The sequence below is a fragment of the Aedes albopictus genome, chromosome 2 (genome assembly GCF_035046485.1).
Source record: "Aedes albopictus strain Foshan chromosome 2, AalbF5, whole genome shotgun sequence".
NCBI classification, from domain to species: domain Eukaryota; kingdom Metazoa; phylum Arthropoda; class Insecta; order Diptera; family Culicidae; genus Aedes; species Aedes albopictus.
In genome coordinates this window covers 427,119,913-427,147,903 of record NC_085137.1, presented here as the reverse complement: position 1 = coordinate 427,147,903, position 27,991 = coordinate 427,119,913, and the positions used below count along the sequence as shown (strand labels likewise).

Sequence of the window (27,991 nt, the reverse complement as noted above, 5' to 3'; positions counted from 1 at the left end):
CAACTTGTTGATTAGATTCCCCAAAGGTACCATTTCCCGAGAACCGCCATGATTCCTAAGTTCCCTTTACCCTACCCAATATGTCCTAAAAATCCCCAATGTTCCTTAAAAATCCCCAACTTCTCCTAAAATGGCCAACTTGTCGATTAGATTCCTCAAAGGTATCATTTCTCAAGGACCCCATGATTCGTAAGTTTTCTTTACCCTACCCAATATCTCGTAAAAATCCCCAATGTTCCTTAAAAATCCCCAATATCTCCTAAAATGGCCAACTTGTTGATTAGATTCCTCAAAGGTATCATTTCTCAAGGACCCCATGATTCCTAAGTTTTCTTTACCCTACCCAATATCTCGTAAAAATCCCCAATGTTCCTTAAAAATTCCCAATATCTCCTAAAATGGCCAACTTGTTGATTAGATTCCCCAAAAGTATCATTTCCCGAGGACCGCCATGATTCCTATGTTCCCTTTACCGTACCCAATTTCTCCTAAAAATCCCCAATGTTCCTTAAAAATCCCCAATATCTCCTAAAATGGATAACTTGTTGATTAGATTCCCCAAAGGTATCATTTCTCGAGGACCCCATGATTCCTAAGTTTTCTTTACCCTACCCAATATCTCGTAAAAATCCCCAATGTTCCTTAAAAATCCCCAATATCTCCTAAAATGGCCAACTTGTTGATTAGATCCCCAAAGGTATCATTTCCCACGGACCCCCATGATTCCTAAGTTCCTATTACCCGCCCCAATATCGCCTAAAGATCCCCAATGTCCCTTAAGAATCCCCAACTTCTCCTAATATGTCCAACTTGTTGATTAGATTCCCCAAAGGTATCATTTCCCAAGGACCGCCATGATTCCTATGTTCCCTTTACTGTACCCAATATCTCGTAAAAATCCCCAATGTTCCTTAAAAATCCCCAATATCTCCTTAAATGGCCAACTTGTTGATTAGATCCCTAAAGGTATAATTCCCCAAGGACCCCCCATGATTGGTTCCAAAGGAATTTATTGCTGTATGTTTTATAACTGAGCTGAGAAACAGGCTCTGTCCTAGTGGGAATGTAATGCAAGAAATAAGAAGAATCATCATACAAAAAAAAATTAAATGCATCAAAAGTGCATGCTCTAAATTGCCGCACGCACAGACCCCCCCATCTGAACAGCACCGCAGCAGAGCTACGAGTGCGAAGGATTTAAATGGTTGCTCTTGTAAATACACTTTCGTCGGCGCTTTCCTTTCGCTCCGTCGAAAAACAAGTTAACTGCACGTCGCACTTAGTAAGCGCAAATCCAAACTCCGCCTCGAATGATTCCACAGGCGGAGATGTGACGCGACAAAGAGCGAGCTCGTTTTCTGTATGCGATGACATCACCAGCAGCCAAGCCACCAGCAGTAGTCGTCCTCATGCCGTGGAGCAACAGCACACGAACGCACGACGGATAGGGTGATGACCATTGTTTTGGCATGAAGTTAATGCAATTTGGAACGTTATTTTCAAAAACATTTTTTGGCTTAACTACAAAAGATAGAGTTTTGGTGTCAAAGAAACATTTTTAGGGAACAAGTTCGTGCATGTTTTGTAGAAGAACTTTTTCAACAAAAGCTTTATTTTCATATTGAAATCATCAAAAATGTCCAAAAAATAGCCGATTTTTTCGACCAATTTTGCATTATTTTTCAATTTAAGGCCTTTTTAACTATTTTTACAAAGTTTACGTCCAAGAGACTAAGAAAGTAGAAGTAATAAGCTTTCAATTCGTGCGCTGAGAAAGTTTGTACGATTGATAGTTTAGTAGATATAGGACTTCAAAGATAACCAAAAATTAAAAACTTAAAATGTGATTAACTCACTTAGCAGTGATTTCCGACCCTATGTTCCATGGGAACTTTTTCATCTCTCATCAAGACCTATCAGCCCTGAAAATATCCAAAACCCGGAACCAAACACCCTGTATATTCACCTTAAAGGAGTTCCTCGATGAACCCTTACAGAAGAGTCTGAAAACAAAAAAAACCTGGGAGGAGTTCCTGAAGCATTTTTTGGAACAAGCCCTGAAAACAAATAAGTTTCAGAACCCCGCGAGACGTCCATGGAGGAATTTACGAAGAAGAAATTCCTGGTGAGGTCCCATGTGTAATTTGTGAAGGAATTTCTTGAGAAATACATACTTTCAGAAGATGTTCGTAGAGGAATTTATAAATAGATTCCAGTTTTTTAACGTTTGTTTGAATTGAACAGTGGTGAAAATTCATGAATTAATTTGAGTTACTATACTCATATAGTTCTAGAAAGTCCTTCTCTTTCTCTACCGGAACCGGTTCTGGCATGTCCGGAAAATTTGGCATGTTGTTTTTGCATTCTATGAATAAAAATAAATAATAACAAAATTACAGCCATAAGATTGAAGAAATTCTCTTAGAGAAATACTTGACTTTATTTTTTGTGGGTTTCGCAAAGAAAAAGTTTGATAATTATGGATAAAATCACATAACATAAGTAGAACTCCATAGTCAGAGCGAAGGAAAAATTTGTATCCTTTTCCAGCACGCGAAACTATTATATCTATATATATAAAAATGCAGTGGCATGCGTGGGACCGCGCATAACATGCGAACGGAAGGTCCAATTTTGGTCGTCTTAATTTTGCTCTGTAAGTTTTCACCCAAGGAAGGTTTATGAGGCAAAAAACATGGAAAAATTGAGTGTTTTTGAAAATCGGGTTTTCATACATTTTGAACGGGGATTTGGGCCTTGGCTAGAAACTTGAAACGTCAAAAAACGCAGTAGGCAAGACAAAGTTTGCCGGGTACAGCTAGTCTTTTATAAAAGGCACTGAAGTGTCATTTATTTTGGTAAACAAAAAACATCTGATCGAACCAGTATTCCAGTTTTGGCAAAGAATACAGGAACGAAGATTGGAATCTGAGATATGCGAAAACAAGCTGCTGTAAAACCACTTATTCATTTGTAATAATTTCATTGAAATATTCAAAATAACACATCTACGTTTCACATATCGATGTTCCGTTCTGTTTAAAGCTAGAAAACGTATTTTTGACTTGAGTTTACAAAGTTTCATCACAATTTATATTCTATTTTTTTCTCCACGTGCTGCCAGTCTAGATCTATGAGGTCTTTGTTTTACTTCGCAGCAATGAGAAATGGTATACTTGCAGAAAAATAGTATAGCAATAATGTTATAATGCATTTGACATTTCGATGCCCTGTATGCCAGTGTACGAAATTGAAAAGGCATCAACTTTTTAAGCCTGAGTTCCACTTATGTTATGTGATAAAATCCTAAATTATTAGAATAGTTTAATTCTTGAGAAATTTGTCCCTCTAGGACTACTCCAAGAGTTCCTTCAGGGATTGCTCCCGGGAGTCGTTTTGGGATTCCTTCAGATTTTAGCCAGGATTTCCTCCAAGCGTTGATTATGGAATTCTCTTTGATGTTACTAATGGAAAACCTGTGAGAGTCTGTTACGGATTTGCTTAAGGTGTATAACTTAGAATTCGTTATGGAAAAACTTCAGGAATTCCGAATGAAATTCTTCCATGAATTCTTTATAAAAGTCTTTCAATACTTGAGGAAATTCTCCAACATTTTTTAAGGAACTAAAGCCGTTCCTAAGAAATTTCTCCAAAAGCTTCATTTGAATTTTCTCCAATAGTTCTTCCTTAGATCACATTTCTACAGGAATTCTTTCTAGAAATAAAAAAAAGGATCCTTAGACATTCCTTATAAGTGGAGGAATCTCAGAAGAAACTCATAAAGTAATCCCTGAAAAAAAGCTTTTCGAGGATTTTTAGGAGAAACCCCTGGAGGGATTTAGCAGAAAAGTCTTGGGGGAATCCCTGAAAAATCTTGAAAGACACTCGGAAGGAATTACAAATGAAATCCTGTGAGGAATTACTTTAGCAATTCCTAGATGAATCTTAGAATGAACCTTTGGAGCTATTCCAGAATTCTCCTTAAGTATCTCAGAATAATCTCCTGAAAAAATCGCAGAAAAAAATTCCCTGAGGAATCCCAGAAGGCACTGCTGAAAAACTGTTAGTAAGAATTTTGGGTGTAATCTGAGAAGGAATTCCTGTAGGATTCGTAGTAGAAATTACAGAACGGGTCTCGGATTGAATTCCCAAAGAAATCCCGGAAAGAATTCTTGTAGGAGTCCGTGAAATCCCGGAGAAGTCTCAGAACTAATTCCTGGAGATATGCCGGAAGGAGTTCCTAGAGGCATCCTGCAAATAACTGCTGCTGGAATCGAAGATGAAAACTCTCTATACGTCCCAGGAGAAGTTCCTGGGAGAATCTCAGAGAAGCTTCTCTAAAGGAATCCTAAATTAACGCCTCTATGAATATCATAAAGAGCTCACGGAGGAATCCTGGAAGAAGTTGCTGGAGAAACTATGAAAGGAACCCTTTGAGGACTACCTGGGGTAATCTCAGAAGGTATTCCTTAAGGAATTGCTGGACGAGTCCGGATTCAGTAGAATTTTTCTGACTCCACTTCCAGTAGAATATGAAACGGCTACAAAATATATGATATATTATTAAATTGATCTTATTCGACTGCGCAAACGCAATATACTAATACTGAATGGTTTATTTTTGCCAATTTTCGTCAAAAAACGTTGCAGTCTTTTATTGCTGCGATCATTGGTTAAAGTAGGGTAAGTTAAGAAATAATGAGGAGATTTACTAAACAGCGTAAATAGCTGTTATGATTGTTTGATTATTACAATTTTTCATGAAATTGTGGATTAAATTAAATGATAGATTGCCTTTGTCATACAGAAAATGAAATATAAAATGCTATGAAGATATATTGACAATAGTTTACATTTTTTACCGAATTAGGATGAAAGGGTGTTACATAGAACATCAAATTTTGAGTTGATTTATGTTATAATTCATTGAGATGCAAATAAAGATCAGAAAAACAAATTCTCAACGATCTTAAACAGTTGTTACCTTGCTCACCTACAGGGGATACTCAAAATAACTGGGAAAGGTTAAATTTTCACTTTTCAAAAAATGTTCAACTCGCTATAACTTTTCGAAAAGGGCATCAAATATTCTCATATTTTTACTGTAAGTTCATCAACTAGTTGTGTATCAGCGGTTCAAATTTGGAAAACATCGGTCCATTCTACACGAAGTTATAAAGATTCTAGAAAAAGGTATAATTATTCAATAGTCAACTTTGAACTGTTATATCTCCGGATTCAATGAACCGAATGCAATGAAATTTTGATCATTTATGACTTATATAATGAACTTTGAAAAACAGTTGATTGAATTTAAAATTATTAATAAGAAAAAAAGTTATGGCGATTTAATTTTTTCCATGTTTTTTTTAGTTGTTTTAAATTTATCTATTTTTCATATGCTTCCCATTACTTTTTCAATTTAATGCCGGCTATTTGGTTGCTTTCCTTATGAAACATAAACAAATTCAATTCAATTAGAGGGAATTTAAATGAACTATAATTACTATCTCGAATTTTGAAACGATGATGAAGTTTTGGATAAATTGGTGCTATATTAGAAAAATTAACTAATCGAAATAATTTTCTTTCGTGTGAAGAATTTTAAGTTAAGTCAAATGTTTTTAATAGCTTATTATATAAATCATAAATGATAAAAACTTCATTGCAATCGGATCATTGAATCCGGAGATATAACAGCTCAAAGTTGGCTATCGAATAATTATACCTTTTTCTAGAACCTTTATAACTTTATGTAAAATGGTCCAATCTTTTCCAAATTTTGACCACTGATACACAACTATTTGATGAACTTACAGTAAAAATTTGAGAATATTTGATGCCCTTTTCGAAAAGTTATAGCGAGTTGAACATTTTTTGAAAAGTGAAAATTTTACCTGTCCCAGTTATTTTGAGTATCCCATGTAGATCACAGTTTTTCTTTACCACTTTCGATGAGTTTTACAATATGGAAACAAATATCGATCAGTAAAATATTTGAAGTAGGGTAGAAATCTACTTCGTCATATGAGCCGGCATGTCAGACGGGATCAATAATCACAGATATTCCAACTTATCTTTGCCAATGGCTCATCGGATGGGCGCAAAAAGATGTGGACTATAAATATCCAGCTCCTATTATAGCACTGAAAATCGAATAATTACGCTAAATTTCACGTTTTAATTTTTTAATCTCCACTTACGAGTTGAACATTTTTCTCGTTTTGCGTATGACGAAGACATCGGCACCAAAGCAGCAGCTAGCCGCATTGTTCTTCATCACCTCTCACTTCGCCATTTTCACTTGTTGAACCTTGAATTCTCACCCCACAAAAGCTCTGTGGCACTTAAAAGTTGGACTACACTGCGGCATAATGCCGCAAACAAATCACTTTTTTTCCGCCGGTAAAATGTAAACAACAAGTTCTCTTCATCTTGGAAGGATGCAAGCAATAAATGCGTGCGTAGAATTTCGGCATACGAATCATCGTATTTCACACAGAGAAAGATTTCTTCGTTGCATTGTGATGGCGTATTATAATCTGGTGGGCAAAAATATTAATTGAAATATTTTGTTCGTTATTCTCAAGCTACAACACCCATCTCAATTAAAATCATTCTGCTCAAAAGTACTTTGAACGTATGATTCGATTTGGAATTCAAAGAGCTTAAACGACTTTTCCAATGAACACCTACTGTTGATTCATGATTTTTGACCATCCTATTGTACCATACTATATCGTAGAAGGTGTGCCTGTAATAGAATTTAGGTTGTGCCCGAAATAGACGTGGACTAGACGAAATCAAAATTCGAGGAAAAATTAGTCAATCTTATTATTTTGGGGGAATTGTAGTTTTGTCACGATATGATTTTACATGATATGAAAGCTAATTTATAGTAGTTGATACCAAATTGGCCATGAGGCATTCGGCGAGGTGCAAGCAAGAATAAACTCGATCATTATTAATAGATGCTTAGTTAGGTGCTTGAAACTAGGTAAGGAAGTTACAGGTTGCATGGAAAGCACAAAATTTGATGCTTAATTCAAGCTAAACTGCCTTTGATGCAAATCTCTGCAGCATGAATCTACAGTGAAATGCTGAATCATTTATTCAGTAGTGCCACGATAGGCCCTGCTCGAGCAGAAGGGAATAGCAACAGAATAATGAAATATGTTATTTTTCCGCATTTTGTTGGTTTTAATAACAATAATAATAGCGAAATTATGAAATATTCAATAACAAATTTCGTAATTAAAAAGTTATTGATAACAATTTAGCGCAAGCGATTTAATATTGTGCACAGAAAGAAACGATAATTTTATCAAACAAATTAAGATGAAAAATACCGACAAACCATTATAATCATTTTTCAAATAAATTTACACTATTACCTCAATGATTGACACATTTACCTTAGTGAATCTGAGTGGCCTCGAAGCAATGAAAGCAGTAAAAATAAAATCTCTAAAAATAATCGAAGCAGTTCTTCTTCTTGATGGCTTAATTAATTACATTTTAAATGTTTAAAGGTTTCTTTATCGGTAGTTCGTCATGGAATTGCACCAGCTGATCCAAAACGTTTTATAACTGACCAAAAACTGGTTTCATGGTATACTTATCAAAGTGCTTTTAAAACAATAAGTTGATAAGAAGGTTCTGTCACTGTTCGAATCTTATATCAGATAGGAGAGAAAGAATGCTATGAACATCGTAAATTTTGAATGATGTAGTTTTGATTGCAGAATTTGTTCTTATTGTGCTATTGATGATCACTGAAATTGTTCTCTAAAAAAACTTGTTATTAAAATATTTTAAAAGAAAATATACCAATAGCACGATCATAACAGAATAAGATTGTTCAACAAAATATGTTATGGAAAGGTTATGCCTCAATAAGTTAATAATAACAAACCCAGATATAAAAACAAGCTTTGTGATTCAGTTGTCATTTTTTGATGTTCTTCTCTGCTCGGGTGACGTCGATAATGTCGGAGAAGTGACGTCCGTGAATCAGAACGTGGTGTAACGATAAGGGTAACGATAAGGGAGGCTGTGTTGGAAAAAAGTGCTACCTATGGCCATGTTTTTGGAGGTGGCGAGTCGTAGGCCGTTTTCGTTCGTCAGCTGGTGGGAACTGAACATTCCAATTGTCGGTCTGAATTCCTCCTTCTGGCCTACCTGAGCGTTTAGGTCACCTATGATGATCTTGACGTCGTGGCTTGGGCAGCGGTCGTGCTCGCGTTTGAGCTGCGCGTATAATGCGTGTTTGTAATCATCAGTGCTTCCGGAGTAAGGGCTGTGCACATTTATTATGCTGAAGTTGAAGAATCGGCCCTTGATCCTCAACCTGCACATTCTTTCGGGCTCCAACCGATCACGAGCCTCTGCATGTCGCCCATCACCAGCTAATGTCTCAACTCAAGTGTGTTGCTGCAACTTTGGTAGATGTTATGATTACCTCTAAGCGTTCGCACCATGGATCGTATCCAATACACCTCCTGTAGCGCTACGATGCCAAACCCACGGTCCTCTAGTAGATCGGCGAGTATACGGGTGCTCCCAATGAAGTTGAGAGATCGGTAGTAAATACCACGTACCGAGTTTCCAATCGCAAGACCTTTCTGTTCGCCGGGGTCGTTGCCGTTGGTCTCGGTTGATATCATTCTGTTGCTGATTCCCTGTTGCTAGTTATCTCAATGGGATCTGTATTGTATTTTTATTTTTGTAGTCTATATAAAATAGCTCCTCAGAAACATATATCAGTATTTTACCGCCTGAACATCTTGACAGAATTAACGCAGATTACTAATTCCTATTTTCTTTATATTCTTTTATCCAGGTGATTCGTATCGATAAACCAGCCTGTCTTCCGCTTAAAAATCTACATCAAGAAAGAAGAAAGTTGATTCAGATTGAATTTGGAACATTGTGGTAATCGTGCGTTTTAGAACATTTAACAACCGAAGTGAAAAAAAAGTTTTATTGATTGAGTGAAGTGTTCGTCCAAATAGTTCATTTCACCCCCTCCATACCAGTGCCCGAAGAAACCAAGAACAATTTCTGAGAGGAGCCTGTTGCGCTATTAACCGGTGCGAATAGAATGGCCCCACCCAACAATGAGTTTACAACATCTGAAGTGATTGTGCCACGTGAAGTGATCCAGCAGGATGAGATTCGCGGTCAGCAGCATCAGCAGCAGCAACAACAACAACAACCAACAAAACCGACTATGGATTGGGAAGCACCAGCAGCACAAGGTCTTTACGATCCACAAAACGAGCATGAAGCTTGCGGCGTGGGATTCATCGTGTCGATCGAGGGCAAAGCCAACCATAAGGTACATACTGAGACTGAGCGAGGAGGGCCGGGCACCGCCACCTGCCACCGCGAGACCAAAAGTGAAGATTGTCTAACAACACACTGACTGGGCACGTTTGTGCACCACCTTGTCCATTTGCAGATCTTGCGCGATGCCCAAACGCTGTCGATCCGGATGAACCACCGTGGTGCTTGCGCCTGCGACAACGATACCGGTGACGGTGCCGGTGTGTGCACCTCGATTCCGCACAACTTGTACGCCAAGGATCTGTGAGTATCGCATATTATTATCCTCTAACAATTACAGAATTTTTGTGTGGGTTTTGTGAGAGCTGAGGTCTGAAGGAATAATTCGATTTGTCGAGTTTCTATAAATGTTTCTAGCATAGAATACTCGTCAAAAAGTGTTGATTGCGATCGTTTGTATCCACAGTATACCGAATATACCTCTTCGTCTGCACAAATTCGTGCGGATGTTGGAGTGTTGTTGGGATACGGTTGACAGAGGGTTCACACATTGGTGTGTGGATGTCAGGCGTAAGCTGAAAGATTAGTGTGTTTATTATTCTGAAGATAATGCTGTACAGTTCGCTTGATTCCATAACTGTGTTGTGAAAGTTGTAAGGAAGGGAAACGGCTTTTACAACCCGTTTCTGCTCTAGCGATGACTATGAACATGTGGATATATTTGAGTTGTATATGCAGAGCGGAGGGATGAAGTATGTAGAAAGATACAAAGTAGGACTAGGGATTGAACCCAGGACCTTCTGCATACGAATCAGAAGCGGTAGCCACTAGACCACCAAGCTCGTCAATAAGTTTAATTGCTTCATGTTTCTCAGAAACATCTTCCATTCATGGTTTTAGTCGCATGCCAATTTTACACGCTTTTGTAAGCGTTTTGATGTCTAGGAACTAAAGGTTGAGATATATGTACCTACAAATCGATACAGATTGATTAGGAACACACATCCGCATGATAAGCTTAGTTGTATCGATAACAATAAACACGTCATGTGAAGCACGAGTAAAGCTAATCTGATACGTATTTGCTCGTGCCAATACTAAACATCCATGATTATCGTGGCAGAATTTCTGCAACCGCAAACCAAGCAAAGCTATTGTGGTATAGGGTTTCAAGTGCAATTAAATTAGAATTTGATACTTGTATTATGTCTAGCTACTGCTGCAATTGATAGAACGAGCGGAATGCAGCCTTTTCTGCGAACGATAAGTCATTCCATAGCGTCAGACACATACGGGTCGTTTCACGCAAAGTGTGTAAATGGCCATCACAGAGTTCTGTGGATATATCAATGGTAAAGGATTCAAACAGTCCTTGATATACAGGGTATTCGGTTCCTGAGTGCAAACTTTTTAAAGGGTGATAGAGGACCATAAATGGTGAAAAAAATTGTTCTACACTTATGGTCAAATCTCAACCGTTACGTAGTTATTGAACTTCCCAAGTTTTTGATTAGTATTGCCTTAACTGGCTATAACTTTAAAATGGTCAAACTTATCGCAATTTTTTTACCCTTATTCGAAAAATTATTGAATTTTCTATCAAATGACTTCTTTGAATCGATTGGTTTAGTTAAATAACTAAGTTTTTTAGAGCAAAAAGCTCAAAAGTAGTGCGTTTTATTTTGTTTTTGTCAATTATCTTTGAAATATGCGTAATAAATTAAAATTCTTTCTTCGACAAAGGTGTGGCCCCTCTTCCACTCTACAATTCGTTCTTTGACACCAAACTTCTAGCTCTTATCGTTTTCTTTCAATTTCGATTTATCTGAAATGCGATGTATAAACCGAAATTGCAAGAAAACGATAAGAGATAGGAGTTTGATGTCAAAGAACGAATTGTATAGTGAAACAGGGCCATAACTTTGTTTAAGAAGAAATTTTAATTTATTACGCATTTTTCAAAGATAATTGACAAAAGCAAATTAGAACACACTATTTTTGAGATATTTGCTCTAGAAAACTTAGTTATTTGACTAAACCAATCTATTCAAAGACTCCATTTGATAGAAAATTCAATAATCTTTCGAATAAGGGTCAAAAAACTGTGATAAGTTTGACCATTTCCAAGTTATAGCCAGTAACGGCAATAATAGTAAAAAAGGAAAGTTCAATAACTACGAAACAGTTGAGATTTGACCATATGCGTAGAACAATTTTTTCACCATTTATGCTCCTCTATCACCCTTTAAAAAGTTTGCACTCAGGAACCTAACAGCCTGTATGTATACTGAAAATATATTCGGTTCGGAAACATTTTTTTATTCCTAGTGTTTTGTCAGTTTGTCTGTGGAACCATGTTCAAGTAAAATTAATTTATTCAAAAATATAATTGAATACCGGAGACAACCGCCACAACAGACTGTCACAAACATCTCAACGTTACTAAAGATCGTTCAAGTACCCAACACGAAAATACTTTGTGTGACAAACAAAAAACAAGTGAATAATGATTTATTTGCCACAAAATATCATTCGTGCTTCACGTGCTAGCAAAACAGCAAGGTCCCTTGTTAATGAACGTTTTCTGGTGGTACGATATACATGAACAGCTGCAAAATTGCCAAATCTAAAAATCTGAATAGAATGCTCCCCGTGATCCATACCAACTTTTATCATGAAGAAAGCTGCGTCCTTAAATAACCGTAACATTTCAAAATAATTAGAGATTCCGCCGTTCTCGAAAAAAATGTCGCTCTTACCCGCCTACGACTCCAACCGTCCATCGCATCGGCGGTGGTCAATGGTCGAACGGAACAGCACGCTCCCGAAGCGTGATCGCCGTTCACGGCGCACTTCTTTCCGCTATCATCACTCCCCATCACATCGCTGATTGATGTGTACTGTTCGGTTGTACACCGCACACAGGACAGGACTGGTATGGTTGAACTGCTGCAAATCAGCGGCAGCAGCAGTATTTGTTTACGTGAACACTTGACGTGAAAACGTGATATTTTCGCTGATATCTGGTGTCCTAGAGACCTATTGGAGATGCAGTTGGAATGCTGGAAATGGAACTAGCTACTGGCTGTGGGTTTGGATGCGACACGTGAAAACTGATATTGATATGTGGTCGATGTGATAATGTAATAAGTACAGATAAACAGACGTAGTCCTTAGAACAATTACGGTGCATACAAAGTTACTTTATCTGTCCCGCTTAGTTCCGCCTAGTAGCATGTATGAATACTGTTTCATCAGTTATTTTCAAAGGATTGAAACGAGCACTTATGAGAACAAAAAAATCAATCGGTCCACTAATCGATTTGTTTTTTAAGAGGATGAATTTGGGTGCATAGAATTACTAATGGCATAGTGACCTTACGTACTATCTTACCCGCATTCACGATCAGTTCGAACTTTGCTGTCTTGCTTTTGAAGCAGATTCTGCCACCGTTCCAAAAGCTTATGCCATCTGCAAAGCAAACAAACCGTCTTCGTGAAAATCGAATTTTGGCTGTTGATCCCTGTTCGTCGCATAACACCTTCCAGTTCCACACTGGTGTATTGCGGAACATAAGGCAGGACAGTTCATCATTTGCCGTAGTTTTCTGCGAGATAGGAATGAACGCACAAAACCATTATATTACCATTAGATACCTTTACAAACCATTACGTACGCAGTTTCACACACCGTTTATCGTTGGAGTTGCTTCATTTAGATTGGTAAGCTTTCCAAGAATGCCATTTTGGAATGAGCTATCCGCTTGGCAGTCGCTAATGCAATCAAATTTCACTCTCATTCCAACGTTTCGATGTATTTTACATCTTCTTCAGGAAATGAAAATTCTATGTTGGAGTCGAGAAATTGGGTTGTTTAGCGAAAATATTAATGCCATTGTCTATAGCCTTATCGGAAGAGCTAATACTTCTGAGTATAACAAGATTAATTGTATTCTAATGCCTTTGTTTCGCTGGTCAAATAAACAAAACAGACGACTAAATTACAGTTTAATCGATAAAAGGAGAGCAGTCCCGAAGAAAAAAAAAACTTCCCATACCTTTAAATTTTAAAGGCATTTGAAAAATGGTTTCCGATCTTAATGCTCACGGATTTTGGATTTTCATTAATTTTCTTGTTTATATTTCGATTGTGAAATTATCTGGATACCCGTACTGGAGCCTGATTGTGTCGGCGCTGTTGTCGCAACCTTACACAGTTAGAAAAAATCACCGACTTCGGTAATGTTTTATCGAAATATCAACCGTTAAGTTTTACAGAAAAAATTGGTAAAGGTAACAACTTTTACCGAATTCCGTTAGAGTTTGACAGATAAACGATAACATTTTACCGAAATTTGGTAAATGTTTACTGAATTTCGTTAAAAACCCATTACCGAACGATCAGCGGTTGAGATTTCGGTAAAAACTACCGAACGCGATTAGCTGTGTACTGGTATCGAACACTATGGTTATCTAGGATTGTTATGCTCGGTTTTATCGCCGGTGTCGTATATGACCCTCCGGCCTCATAGAATTAAAGAATCCATTTTTTAATGCCTACTAAACATGCATGTTTTGTGCAATGCGTGCTCGTGCGACCAGCGGTGTCATCCGTTCAGGAGTATTGTGAGTGCTACGGAGGAAGGATTTGATCCCCGCTTTAGCCAAAGGTTTTTCATCAAACGAGAAATTCTCCATGGCTTCATCGGGTATTTCGCGATGTCTTATGCTAGAGTTTTGTAAGTCTGTACAACTCCTGGTTGTGGTGCAGTTTTATTGTTAATTTGCTTAACCCTCCTCGGCATTAGGGACATTTTTTACCCAAACCGTATAGGGTAAACAGGTATAATATGCCCCCCTTTAGCAGAAATGACAATATATCTAAAAGTGGCGGCTTATTCCATCTATTGTCCACTGCAAATCGTTGTTTCTAAAGTCAGTGAAGTGTTGCATGAGAACTTTGCCTTTGGAGGGGCGGCAATGGAAGCTTTGAAACGTTTTCCGAAAACGTTCCAAAATTAACCTTATCAAAACAAACGGGGCAAAACGCCCCATCAAAAGAAAAACGTCCAGCCCCGTGATAAAACTGTACCAGGGAATAATTCCACCACATGCTTATCCTAGGAGGGCCTTTTAACAAGTGTTTAACTGCATAAAAGTTGCAAAATAACCCAAAGAAACAGAACTAGCTTCGTTTACAATGAAGTTAGCTTACAAGAGGTAAAATATTACGCCAAAAACCTCGATTTCAGACTTTTTGATATTTTTATTGCTTTTCAATAGCGGACTAGCTTGATGGCAATTATTCATCAATATTTAAGATTTCCAATCGATCACGCATGCAAAAAGCGCTTGAATCGCTAGAAAATGAAGGGGGCGTTTTGCCCCGGTGGGGCGTATTATACCCTTTTACCCTACTTCGTCAGCGAGCTGCTCCCAACGTGATGCGTTAAATAAAAAGTAACTGATGGTTAGTGTTACCCTGTGGTTATCCAGATAGCCCATCCTCCTAAACTTTTATTTTATTTTATTTTTTTATTTTTTTTATCAATATTTAAGTACCCAAAATAGGTACATCTGCTCAAATGGTACAAGACCTTATAAGGAATCGACGAGCGCCCATATAGATATAGTAAATGCGGCCAGTGCACGGGTATTCAACAAGTCAAAAGGGTGGTACACACTTAGTTTTGATTACCGAGTTCGGTAATTTTTTGAAGAGATTAGAACTGCTGAGCACCGAGCTTGTTCAGCAAAAATGCATTGTTTACCTTTTCCATACGAATTTGACAGTTGTTTTACTGAACCTCAGTAAAATCGATTACCGAAACTACCGAGATCGTACTGCTGTTCTAATTTCGCCAAAAAAGTACCGTACAGGCAATTCAAACATAATTGTGTACGGTCAAATTTTGGTCATACATTTATTTTCATAACTTTAGACTGCGTACACCAAAATAGCTGATTTTTTGATCAGTAATGGTACATCAATCATTCCCCAACCAAGTTAAATTACGCAACCAACTTTCAAGCAATTTGTTCGACGAAAACCTTTCATGATGAAGAGAACAACCCTGCCGATAATACCCTTAGCCACCTCAATTGCCACAATTGCAAAAAACGCGTTTTTCACATAAAATACAATAACATTACAAAAGTTTTCCAAGTAAACCACATATTTTACAAACACTAGTGTATACATATATCGTTTGCATCGTAGATATGGTTAGGAGAGCTAAATTGAAGATAGAAAGTGGACACAGTTTACTTGGTTGTGCATACAACAACATCCATAGACAAACAGGCGTAACATTATCAAAATTTCCATCGACCACGCTTTAAACGATCATTTCAAATCTTCATAGTTGTGATCTTCACAACCAGAGGTACGCGCATCGTTTTTCTTTGCGTTTTAAGGCGAAACTGGAAGCATTTCCTCACTTTTTAGTTTTTCATTTTTTTATTAAATAATGAAGCAATATTTTCAAAATCGGTTTTCGTGCACATGTAGAGTATGGATCAAGGTATCTTCTGATTTTTTTTTGTACTGGAAAATGTTTTTCGTTTTTGCAGAAACCATTTTTGAACAAAATTTCACAAAAAAATGGTTTCTGCAAAAATGAAAAACATTTTCCACCTCAAAAAAATTCAGAAGATACCTTGATCCATTCTCTACATGTGCACGAAAACCGATTTTGGAAATATTGCTTCGTTGTTTAATAAAAAATCAAAAACCGAAAAAATGAGAAAATGCTTCCAGTTTCGCCTTAAGTTTTACACTAATGCCTAATGTTGACTAGGTTGTACAATTCAGTGTTTCGTGCAACATGTCTACCAGGTGATGATCATGTGAACTGGACGATGGATTTTTACGAAAACTGTTCAAGGTGTTACGTCTGTTTGCCTGAGCAACATCTATGTATCTTTATATATAAAAATGTGGTGGCATACGTGGAGCCGCGCATAACAAAAATGTTTATGACGCAAAAAAAAAACATGACAAAATTGAAACTTTTTGAAACTTATTTTTTCATACATTTAAAACGGGGGCTTTGACTTGGAACGTTAAAAAAACGCAGTAGGCAGAACAAAGTTTTTGGGACAGCAACATACTTATTCTTCATTACACCAACAAAGCTGGCCATGAAAATGTTTGACATTTCTCAGGTCATTTTGACAGACTACACGCATGCACGAAAAAGACGGAAGATAGATTCTACTTTATCGATCTTGTTGCTGTCCTTTTCATGCTCATGTTACATCTGTCAAAATGACCTGTGAATTGTCAGTCATTTTGAGGTTAGGTTCGATGGTGTAATGAAGAATACAGCCATTCCATAGAAAATTGATGAAGTGCAATTCCGATTGTCGTGAAACTTGGTGGGTGTGAATAAAGGTGATCCAAAAGTCATAGGTTTTTTAAAATTTTCTAAAAATTTTAGCTTTTGAACCAGGTAATCGATTTGAAACTTCTTTTTTTTATTAAAAAGACAAAGACACCAGTGAGCTATTCACTCTTTGAAGGAAGCACGCACTAGACAACGGACTAACATGCAATGCCCAGTGGCACAGCCGAAAGCTTTTCCTGACAGCTGCGGCGGGAATCGAACCCACGCTCCTAGCACGATGCGACTAAATGCTTGGGGACACTAGCCGCACGACCACGAAGCCACTTATTAAGTTTGGAAGATATTGAATTGTAATTTTCGAATTGGAATACGCTGACTTAAATTTGTCGCATAAAATCTTAAGGATTTGGATTCAGAAGAACGTTTTTAAACCAAAAAAATCTACTGTGTCTTATCCCTTTCGGGACGGAGCGCAAAAAAGAGAAATTTCCATACAAATTGCTCAACTTTGGCTCTCCAGAACTCTTACATTTCCCAAAAAAAGCAACACTTATATTTCCTCATTTGAAAGAACCACTCTTTAACTTTCGATTTCTAGTTTTGACTACCTAGATAAATCGGAAATAAAAAAATATGCGACAGATAAAACTTTTTCATGTTTTACAGTTTTTGCCCACATTTTGTTTACCTGGTTGTGGTAAATTCCACAGGTAATGTAAACAAAAGTTTGTTTACACACAAACAAGTATAAGTAATGGCTGAATTATTGAAACAGTTTACGTCACATAAAACAAAGTATAAACAGATGAAAAAATATGCAAAACTGCTACCGCTCAACAGTACTATTGTGCTGGTTCGTCACGAAAGGGTTATCAGGAACACAACACAAAGCATTAGAGGAGCAGTATTGAGATTGAATCAAATTTTCGTTTAGAGCCTAGCCTCATAGGAGAAATCTGTCCAAGCGGGTAAAAGCCACGTCGAATGGAGTAAGAAGGCCACCCAACATTAGACAACGGATAGCATATATAACACACAGTGGCCCAGTGGAAAATTTTCCGTTTGACGAAAACTTTTCCCTGGCTGTAGCGGGAATCGAATCCGCACTCCGAGGCTTATGAGAAGACACCTGAACGACTGACGCCGCCAACCGCTCGGCCACGAAGCCCACAATTCATAGAATAATTTAGCCGCAGTCCAATCTAATGAAGATTTTTTGTTAAAGCCTTTTTATATAAATAAACGCATGTTTGCGTTGTTTGCGTTGGACGTAACCAGAAACACTATTTTTGTTTTAGTAACAATGAGTGTTTGGGTATTCACATTTACAGTGCTCTAACAAAATCAATCAATGGCGGCCCTTTGGATAACTAAATATGTAAATCAATTTTCCATGTGAAAGATCTTATGAAGTCATATCTTATTGCAATGTATGGAATTCATCTATTTCTAATCGCTATTGTCCCGATGCAAATATAAATTATCTTCTATGTCCGAGACCTTTCATCGTGCTGTGATAGAACTCGTGTAATTCATTGTCAGTTTTAATATACAGTTTTTAGGCTTTAGGGTGGCCGTTTTAACCCGTCTTTCAACAATTAACGAAGTGAGAATGTCATTATACAAATTTGTATTGAAGCATATACTGATACAAAGACAATTATCACATTGTAACAATTAGTATTTTATCATACCTACCACCACCTCATGAACCAATAAAAATGTTGATTGACTGCTGTATATTTATATACGGTAATACCCATGTGCGATTAATATGGATTTTTCTCTAATAATATTCATAAAACAAACTATATTAGCTTAAAAGCAGGTTCTGCTTATACGAGAGTGTTACGTGAGAAATTTCGCTACCGTATCATAAACAGTTTTGTGTACAGAACAAAAAATCTAAGGAATTACCAAAAATAAGCATGATGAATTTTAATTTGTTCACATACTTAAATTTGATTTTCGAGTTTGATAATTTTTGATGAAAGTAGAACAGCAGAACACCAATGTATTAAAATATGCAACAAGTTGCAAAATGATGATTTTTTCAGCACGAGTCGTACAAACACGACGAGTGCTGAAAAAAATCGAGTTTTGCAACGAGTTGCATACAAAGTTTTTTGTAATTGCAAAAATACCCAGTATAATCTTTCCTTGCTACACGAACTTGTATCAAGAGGAATTACGTGCCACCATTCATGCGCGTCAGCGTGGTGCTTTTGTTCGATTAGGTAGGCTATGATAGGGTAGGTGTCAGAAATTTGCAAGCTCCCGTCGTCGTCATACCGCAGCATGGGCAAGAGCAAAAGTAGTTTCAGCTGCTGTTTCTACGCCTGAACTTCTGCAGTCCTAATCAGAATCTGAATAGTCCTAATTCGGATTCGAACTACTCAGAGCACGTAGAAGCAGCAGATGTGTCTACGGTAGCCGAAAAGTTGTCGAAAAGTGGGTTCTGGCAAAGATGCCGAAAAGTACTATTTTTCAGCACTCTTAAGAGTACCGAAAAGTAGTACTTTTCGGCACTTTTGTTGTAGTGAAGAAATGTAGGCCGTTTTATCATTGAAATCGCGAGTAGGGGAAAACGTAACGCAATTACAAAAATACAGTTTTGCGTCAGGTTGATGAAAGATGGCGAATGTATGGGACACTTGTTTCCGATACTTCCTAAAAATTGTGGAAATATATATTTATTTAAAAAGAAAAATACAATTGAAAACATATTTTCAACGTTTATTTGCAATATAAGATATTAGCGAATTACAGTAAAAAAAACTAGTGTAGGTTGATAAAATAAAGCTACGATAAATTTTGTCGTATTTTTATAGGACTGCAATGTAGCTTTCAATCAAAAACCTTAAATGAATCACAATAAGGATAACGCCACAAAAAAAGAGTGCACCGCTTGAATACTGTAGTCTCTGTTTATCGCAAACGCGATACGCCTGTCATGGCATGAAAAGATATATTTGCACTGCACACGATACCTGTCATACATTCCACAGTAATTATCATTCTCGGTCATTTCAAAGTCACCTTGACCGAAAGGCTCAAGAGAAAAATAACTATGCCATCCCAACGCAGATTCGTCCCCATATGTGGATGATTCATGACCAACATCAACGCAAACGAGACATTATCTGCACGCACCTCCGATTGATAATTGGATGTTCATTGAACCAAAATATATACACATTTCCAGAAAAAGAAACCAAAAGGCCACACACGTAAAACCAAAACAATTGCCAATCCCGCATGCTTCGTGGACGTGATACGGCCGGCGGCCTCCGCCGGTGTCAATTATAATTATCTCACACGGAATGATGATCAAAAATCGGCGCTATCAACAGACAACCGGATTTTTCCAACCTTGCAATCAGTACTCGTTCGTTTTTTATTTTATTTTGCAAATCCCTAAAAGTGTTTCAAATTAGCACTAATTTGACACTTGGTGAGCTCGTTCCGTGTGCCGCTTTATTGATGTTGTTTGACCCGCGACATTGCCGCAATTGTGAATGATACGAAATTAAACCATCATTCATGGTGGCGGAGATGCTTTTGCAAGCGGCGGCGTGGCAGCGAAAAATGCCCGTCTGCATAGCCCGCGGTCGTTACGACGAACGACGATAGATAAGGCAGAGCCTACGCAAGGACGCCACGCCGGTACGGCGTAGGTCGTCATTGTTGAAATCAGCAGCACCGCATTTGCTTATCGAGCACAAGAATTTGCGGTCGCTCTTATCGCGTCCGTTTCCACGTGTGCGTGTGGGTGGGAAGGTATAAAATCAGAACCTGTCTGATTCATTTGGGAAAGTCACTGTCAGCTTAGGGCTCACGTACCTACCTATTTGTCTGGCCAAAGTGCATCTACCTAGTTTCTGTTTTACGGATGGTGAGTCGTTCCCATTAATAGTTAATGGGTCAAATGTACAGACATAATCATCCGTGTTGATACAGATCTTCTGCGTCAACTGCATCCTGTCTGGGTTATTGATTCACATGTTTGCTATTTTGTTTTGTTTATAAAATGGTCAAAGCAGTGGTTTTCAATCATATATTAGGAAGACATACAAAAATCGGAATTTATTTCCGAGTTTATAGATCTGTAGAAAAAGCTCAAAAGCTGTAATCGCTGACCTGAAGCAGCACTGGATATCTAGTTGTGAGACCACCACCATGCATGAGCTATATACATACAGCCGTTTGGTAATCTCCATTGATACACATCAGGTTTCATTGACATGCAGCAGCACAGATTTAACGTTTGCGTTATAAATTTGGATTTTGGATTTAGAATTTATTGACTTGGAAGAATACTGAGCGTGACATCATGGTCCACACATCCCAACAAACATTATTGATGTATAATAGATGAATAAACTGTTTTTAAGCATGTATTTGAAAATTTTGGCTGAATAAGCTGTTATTCAGCTATCATTCTTAGTTGCGACTATCTCACAACATGGACTCACGCCTGCCGCCAGAGAGTTCCGTCTTATGTATCCGGTTTAGAATCACTTGGCAGAGGTCTATGAGAATGAGGCATAATTATGTACATAATGCTGAACTACATGAAACAGTTGATATGTCAATGAGTTGGCATTTATAACAAGCTTATTGAAACGTACAGAGATGTGTTGAGCAATACTGAACTGTTATGACGACACACGGAGTAAACATGTTGCACGAAGAATAGCAAACGTTATCGCCTTCAGCGAGCTCTCACTAACGCGAATCATTTAATTCCACAAACAAATAAAAAACAACTCTTACAAGTAGCACGTGACTATACGATGCCCGACTAACGGTTATCTCCCAGCAGTGTATGATTCGTGTTTATTTTTATTCACTTTCAGAGCATCCCGTGGCGTACAGCTGCCGGAACTGGGTCGCTATGCTACCGGTATCTTCTACCTGGACAAGAACAGCCACGAGGAGGCCAAAAAGGACTTCAACACGTTGGCGGAGAGCCTGGGAATACAGGTGATCTGTTGGCGCGAAGTTCCGACCAACCAGGACGCTGTCGGTGCGGTGGCGCGCAAGAGCGAACCCATGTCGGAGCAGGTCTTCGTTACGGCCGATGTCGACGAGGAAACGTTCAAGCGCCAGGTGTTCGTCCTGCGAAAGCGAGCAACCCACGAGTTGGTCCGCCCCGGGCGACGGTTCTACATCTGTTCGCTGTCGATCAAGACCATTGTCTACAAGGGTCTGTTCACCTCGGACCAACTCTGGGAGTACTATCTTGATCTCAAGAATCCGGATTTCTTGACCTATCTGGCATTGGTGCACACTCGGTTCAGTACCAACACGTTTCCCTCGTGGGAACGTGCCCATCCACTGCGTGTCTTGGCGCACAATGGAGAAATCAACACCCTTCGCGGAAATGTTAACTTCATGAAGGCTCGCGAAGGTGTCATGAAGAGCGAGCAGTACGGTGAAGAGTTGAAGAAGTTGTATCCAGTGGTGGAGCCCAATCTGTCTGATTCGGGTTCGTGCGACTGTGTGCTGGAGTTCTTGACTCAAGTCGGCAATCGATCGCTTCCTGAGGTAGGATCCATGTAACTCTCCAGGAATCATGGAATTTGATCAACATTTTGTATTATTTCAGGCCGTGATGACCATGGTACCGGAAGCGTGGCAGAACGATCGCACCATGTCGCAGGAGAAGCGTGACTTCTACCACTGGTCCGCTTGCGTTATGGAACCATGGGACGGCCCGGCCCTGATTTCCTTCACCGATGGACGCTACATCGGAGCGATTCTTGATCGGAACGGTCTACGCCCGTCGCGGTTCTACGTGACGCGCGACAACCTGCTGATCATGGCTTCGGAAGTTGGTGTTTATGACGTCGATCCTAAAGATGTCACCCTCAAGGTAGAATATTTGGAATTTGACTTATATGCTTTTATTTTTTGTAGATCTTTATAACTCATACACACAAATCGTATCATCACATTTGATAGGCCCGAAAGGCGCATCAGAGGCGCGTTTCGTGAACAAAGCCCATCAGAGTCAAAGATTAACCGGTAATTTTTAACTCTGGTAGAGTTAAGTGTATTTTCATTGTTGCTCTTTTTTTGTTAAGGCTCTCCCTCTCAAAACACACTTGCCGTCCCACCACGAACAAAACTGCAAAAAACGATTCTAATCTGTCCATTTCCGTTCTCTTTTGGAATCGAATCGTTTGCGGTTTGATTACAAACTATTACACTCAATAAAAAAAATCAATAGAGTCGTCTCAAGCCAGGCCGTATGCTTTTGGTGGACACGGAGAAGAAAGCGCTGATTCAGGATGTGGAGCTGAAGTCGCAGATTGCCAGGTCCCGGCCGCACTCGGAATGGTTGCAGCAGCAGGTAAGCCCTCCAACGTGTCTTCAAATGATCAACTTCGTTCTCGAATTGCAGCTGCTCGTATGTCCATCTGTGACTGTCCACGTGCATCCATCAGGCTCGCAAACTAACCAAGCATCTCATGATCTCTCAGCGTGGAGGCATATATATCTAAGGTTGAATTGCCATCGTCATCACTGCAACATCAGAATATCACATTCGTTTCGAACGCGCGCATATAACACTGAATTGAACATGGCCTTTGAAAATTATTAATCGTTTCTCTGTATTTTCTCTCTATTTCATCCCTCACATTTATCGCGCACACACACACAAACAATTTCTGAACCAAAAACATATGCAAACAATTTTTTCGGTACAATCTAACCCACACCAGATGGTAAGTTTCCAAATTGGCTTCAAAATTGTGTTTTGTAGATTATGTAGTTTTCGATTGATTTTAGTTTATAGTGTGACGGTTTTCATCATTATTCCATTATTCCGCTGATTTCACAACAGGATGTTTGCGTTACACTATATAGCATGACCCTGCTGAACCTGCCTTGTATATAATTTTTATATTTACTGTTCGGAATCGTGTGGATACACTTTGAAATGAAAATATTGATTTGTGACTTGATTTGAAAACTAACAAAATAAAACACTAAAAGATAGGTAATTATAATGCTCACACAATTTCTCTCTTTTAAGACATTGTTGTCACCAACTGCACACACTCCCTAATTCTTTAGCTCAGTTGTTATAATTTCAAAACAATGTTTAGGATTTTACGGACGGATACGGAAAATAAAGCTTAAACACTGGCTTTAAACCATGATAAAACCAGGACTTACATGGATTTTCAAATAAACTACTTCTGACTGTATTTCACATAATGCTGTTTGGCATAATGTCATTCAGCATAAATCAAATTGGCATAACGACCATCTGAAATAATACTCATGTGACAAAATGACGTTTGGTATAACAATCATTATGCCCTTTTTTCAAATAGACGGCTTTGAATGGTAGGCCAAATGGTATTATGTCAAATTTAATAACATTTAACCAACAACCATTATACCAAATGGCTTTATATCAAACATCACTATGCTAAACAACGTTATGTCAAATGGAGTGGATGCTTTCTTATTAGCTCTATATCTTTATCATTCAGATTATTCTTGCAATAATTTGTTTTTATTTACTTAGTGTTCATCTAATTTGAATTAATACTTTTATTCTCTATTTGTTTTACTAAATACCCTCTAATGATTGATCATACAGTTTTTATTCTGTTCAGGAGCTCGTCAATACGCTATCTTGAACATATATGAATTTTTACTTACATTTTGACGTTCCTTTCTAACCTATTGCTTTCATACTTACTTTATTGTTTACTTTAATTTCTTATGACATTGACATATGCATATAATAAGCCATGTAAAATGAAGTAATTTTTGAGCCTAATCCACGAGGATGTCCATATTAACCATAGCATACAAAAAAAAATATCTGTTTGATTTTTTTCTGGGATTCTATCAGAAATTTTAGAAAATCTTCCAGATTTTTCTCAGAAAATCTTCCGATTTTTTAAACAAATTTCTGCAGAGTTTCATTTGGAAAATTTTCCAAGGATTTCCATCAGAAAGCAGCAAAAAGTTGGAAATTTTCTTCAGGGATTACCGCCAGTCGGGGTGACATTGGGCCTGGGGGGTAACTTTGGGCCGAAAATCAATAAAGATGTTTCGCTCAAAAATACTAACATTTATACTAACATTTATAAAATACTAACATTTATATTTATATACCGTTTTACGGTACATGGTTTTGGACAAAAAATTCAACTTACGAGTCAAATGTTTTCCCATACTAAATTCCCATACTAAATTCCATACAAATTTCAATTGAAGTGCGATAGGAATTCGTTTTTCTCAAAAATGAAGATAGAGTATTGGTGTCTTCTACAAAGTTGCAGAAAAAGATAGTGCTGGAAATTTGTCGAACACAATATTACCTTATTTGCTCAACTTTAAGAGTTATGTGTCATTATTTGTGGACGACCCCTTGTAATAGGTTTTCTGATATAACTTTTTCTATGGATTTTTAGGATTTTTCGAGTGTTCTGCAAAGTTGTTCTATGTGATGGAATACACCTTCTTCTCATTTTCTCTTCGTTCTGGAATAACGCTCCAAGTAGAACAGAGCTTGCATCTCAACAAATCCCAAAAAGACTCCATGGAGGAGTCTTTGGAGAATTTCGCTTTTTGGGTGTTTTTGTGGCGCTCCAGTCTTTTCGGGGATCAAAAACAACTATATGTTTCCAGTTTCCAACGTTTCGATCCTTATTGGCTCTTCTTCAAGGAATCGAATAAGTTGTTGTTTCTTCGTCTAGTAGTCGTTTTTTGAAACATTTTAACTGTCATTTCTTGTTTTTGACATTTGTCCGTTTTTTTTGGAACCGGAAAACTTTCAAATTTCCGCAATCCACTACGGTTCCAAAAAAAAAAAAAAAAACTAACAAATTTCAAAAACAAGTTATGACAGTTAAAATGTTTCTAAACACAACTACTAGAGTCCCACGGTTCCCAACCTTGGCTCTCGCGACCCCCCAGTCTGTCGTCACTGCGCTTTTCGTAAAACAATCGAAGCGTGCCTGCAAGCGGTTGGGGGGTCGCGAAACGAAGGTTGGGAAGCTATGTACTAGACGAAGAACAACAACTTATTCGATTCCCTGAAGAAGATCCAACAAGGGTCGAAACGTTGGAAATAGAAAACATGTAGTTGTTTTTTATCCCCGAGAAGACTGAACGCCACAAAAATACCCAAAAAATCTATCAAACAGTCGTCGTCAAAGTTGTTGAAATTCGCTTTATTCAGAGGAATTCATGAAATAATTATTGTAATGCTCCAGAAATTATTACTGTAATCTCACATGCAATTACAGCTGAGGTTTTTACATACTCAAAAATTGCTGTGACTCTTCTAGGTATTTTTTTCGAAATTTCCTGCTGTGATTCCTTCAAGGATTTCTACGAGAATTCCTACAGAAACTTTTCTTAGTATTTACTCAGTAATTCATGCCGGAAATCTACTTGAGATTCCTTTAGGATTTTTTTTGCTATGGTTACTCAAGGAATGCTTCTGGGATTTATTCCTTGTTGGAATTTCTCAGCCAATTCTGGCTGGTAGTATACCAGGAATTCTTTGTAGACTAAGAGCAATTACTGACGAAATCACAGCTCAGATATTTTTCCAGAAATTCCAGCAAAAATTCCTGAAAAAAATAGAAGAAATATCTGAAGGAATCCTAGCAAGAATTTCAGCCGATGTTGCAAGAGAACCTCTTAAAGGTATCCTTGAAAATCTCTAGAAAAATCTCAAAGAGAATTTCTATAGGAATATTTGGAGGAATTACAGGCAGCATATGTACAGGAATCCTTGGAGAAACATCTGGGCAATCTCGGCAAGAATTATGGGTAGAAAACCCATAATGAATTTGTGGAGGAATTCCAAGAGGATTTTTCCTTGGATTCCACCAAAAGCTCCTATTTGTATTTGTTGTGCATTTCTCCAAGAATTCCTTCAGGATCTCTTTTACGAAAAACTGTAGAATGCCCAACCTATAGAAATTTCTGCAGAAGTTTTTTTTGTGAATTTACAGGTTTTTTTTTGTCAAACCATTCCTCCAACAAATTTTCGCTTCAAATTTCCCCAAAAATGCCAGCTGGGCTTTCTCCACGAATTTCTCAAGTCCGAGTCCACAATATCGAAGAATTCTTCTGGGATTACCTCTGGACATTCCTGTTGGGATTCATTGAATTATTCTTGATGGGATTCATCCAGCAACCACTCCTGTAACTTCTGTATGGGTTTCCCCCAACGATTTTTTCCATTAATTTCTTCTGAATTTCTTTTGCGATTCTTCCAACTTCTCAAGTAGGAATTGTTTCAGGAACTATGTTGAAATTATTTCAAATTTTTCGGGGAATTCGTGGTGGGAAACCTCTTAGGAAGTCTTGCTGGGATTCCTCAAGCAATTAATGGCGGAAAATATTCAGCCATTCCAGGAGAATTCTTTAGAGAAATTGCTGCAAAAATACCATCTGGAAAGGCTTGTGAAATCTCAGCAAGAATGCTTGAAGAAATCCTGGTAGGAGTTCCTGAAGGAATCCCAGCAAGAATACATATAGATAGACCGAGAGGAGTTCTTTGGATAAACTGTATAATACTTCTTGAAGGGACATTCTTTCCCGAAGGAAGAATTCCGACAGCAGAATCTCATCAGGCATTCCTGGAGGAATTGTAAGAGGATTTCCCAAAAGATTACTCCAGCTTGTAGGAATGACTGCTGGGGTTCCTACTGAAGATCCCTACTCCTTTCTGGAATTCTTCTCCAAGGATTCCTCTAGGAATGACTCTTGCAATATATCCAGTAAACAGCAGGGATTCCGAAAAAAACCTTCTGCAAGGGAAACCCAGAAAAAAAAATTCTGGAAGATATCTACCTAAAATGTCTAGAGAAACCCCAGTAGCAGTCCTGGGCAATCCCAGCAGTAGTTCCTAATATTTACTCAGAAGGATTCCCAGTAGGGTAAGTGTACCAATTATAGCTATAGTACCATTTATTCGCCATAGTTGATTTTCACCCTTTAACGATATATATCAACTATAAAAAAATGTGAACAACAGATCACGTTCACAAAAGAAGGTTGCATTCATTTAAAGTCAACATTTTGCTCAAATTATGGTAGAAATTAATAATTTTCCTTCAAATTTCGGCTCCCTTGCACCCTTTTCCGCCATAGTGTACCAATTATGGCTAATCCCATAAGAAATGCATGCAAATAGTGCGAAAAGGAACCGAAGTTAAAAAATGTAGCCATAACTGGGACAGGGTTCCTATCATTGGCACAAGCCGTAATAAATACTAAAAGTAGTTTTGACTCTGTTTCTATATTTATCCTGTAAAGTATGGAAACTAAACTATCTTTTAACATGTTGGTGACATTCGTTGGTT

The 27,991-nt window shown here is 38.0% G+C and overlaps 1 protein-coding gene across 4 annotated transcripts in view; it reads left to right on the top strand.

Moving 5' to 3' along the window:
• The window catches only part of LOC109410517 (uncharacterized), a 108,969-nt gene that overhangs the window by 70,765 nt on the left and 10,213 nt on the right, over positions 1 to 27,991 (top strand). For all 4 annotated transcript variants that reach the window (XM_062853589.1, XM_029869764.2, XM_062853588.1 and 1 more), the window contains exons 2-6: positions 8,843 to 9,340; positions 9,464 to 9,591; positions 21,497 to 22,187; positions 22,249 to 22,515; positions 22,873 to 22,995. In XM_062853589.1, coding sequence (XP_062709573.1) covers positions 9,104 to 9,340; positions 9,464 to 9,591; positions 21,497 to 22,187; positions 22,249 to 22,515; positions 22,873 to 22,995 — 1,446 coding nt within the window. In that variant the 5' untranslated portion in view covers positions 8,843 to 9,103. The remainder of the gene's footprint in view (positions 1 to 8,842; positions 9,341 to 9,463; positions 9,592 to 21,496; positions 22,188 to 22,248; positions 22,516 to 22,872; positions 22,996 to 27,991) is intronic.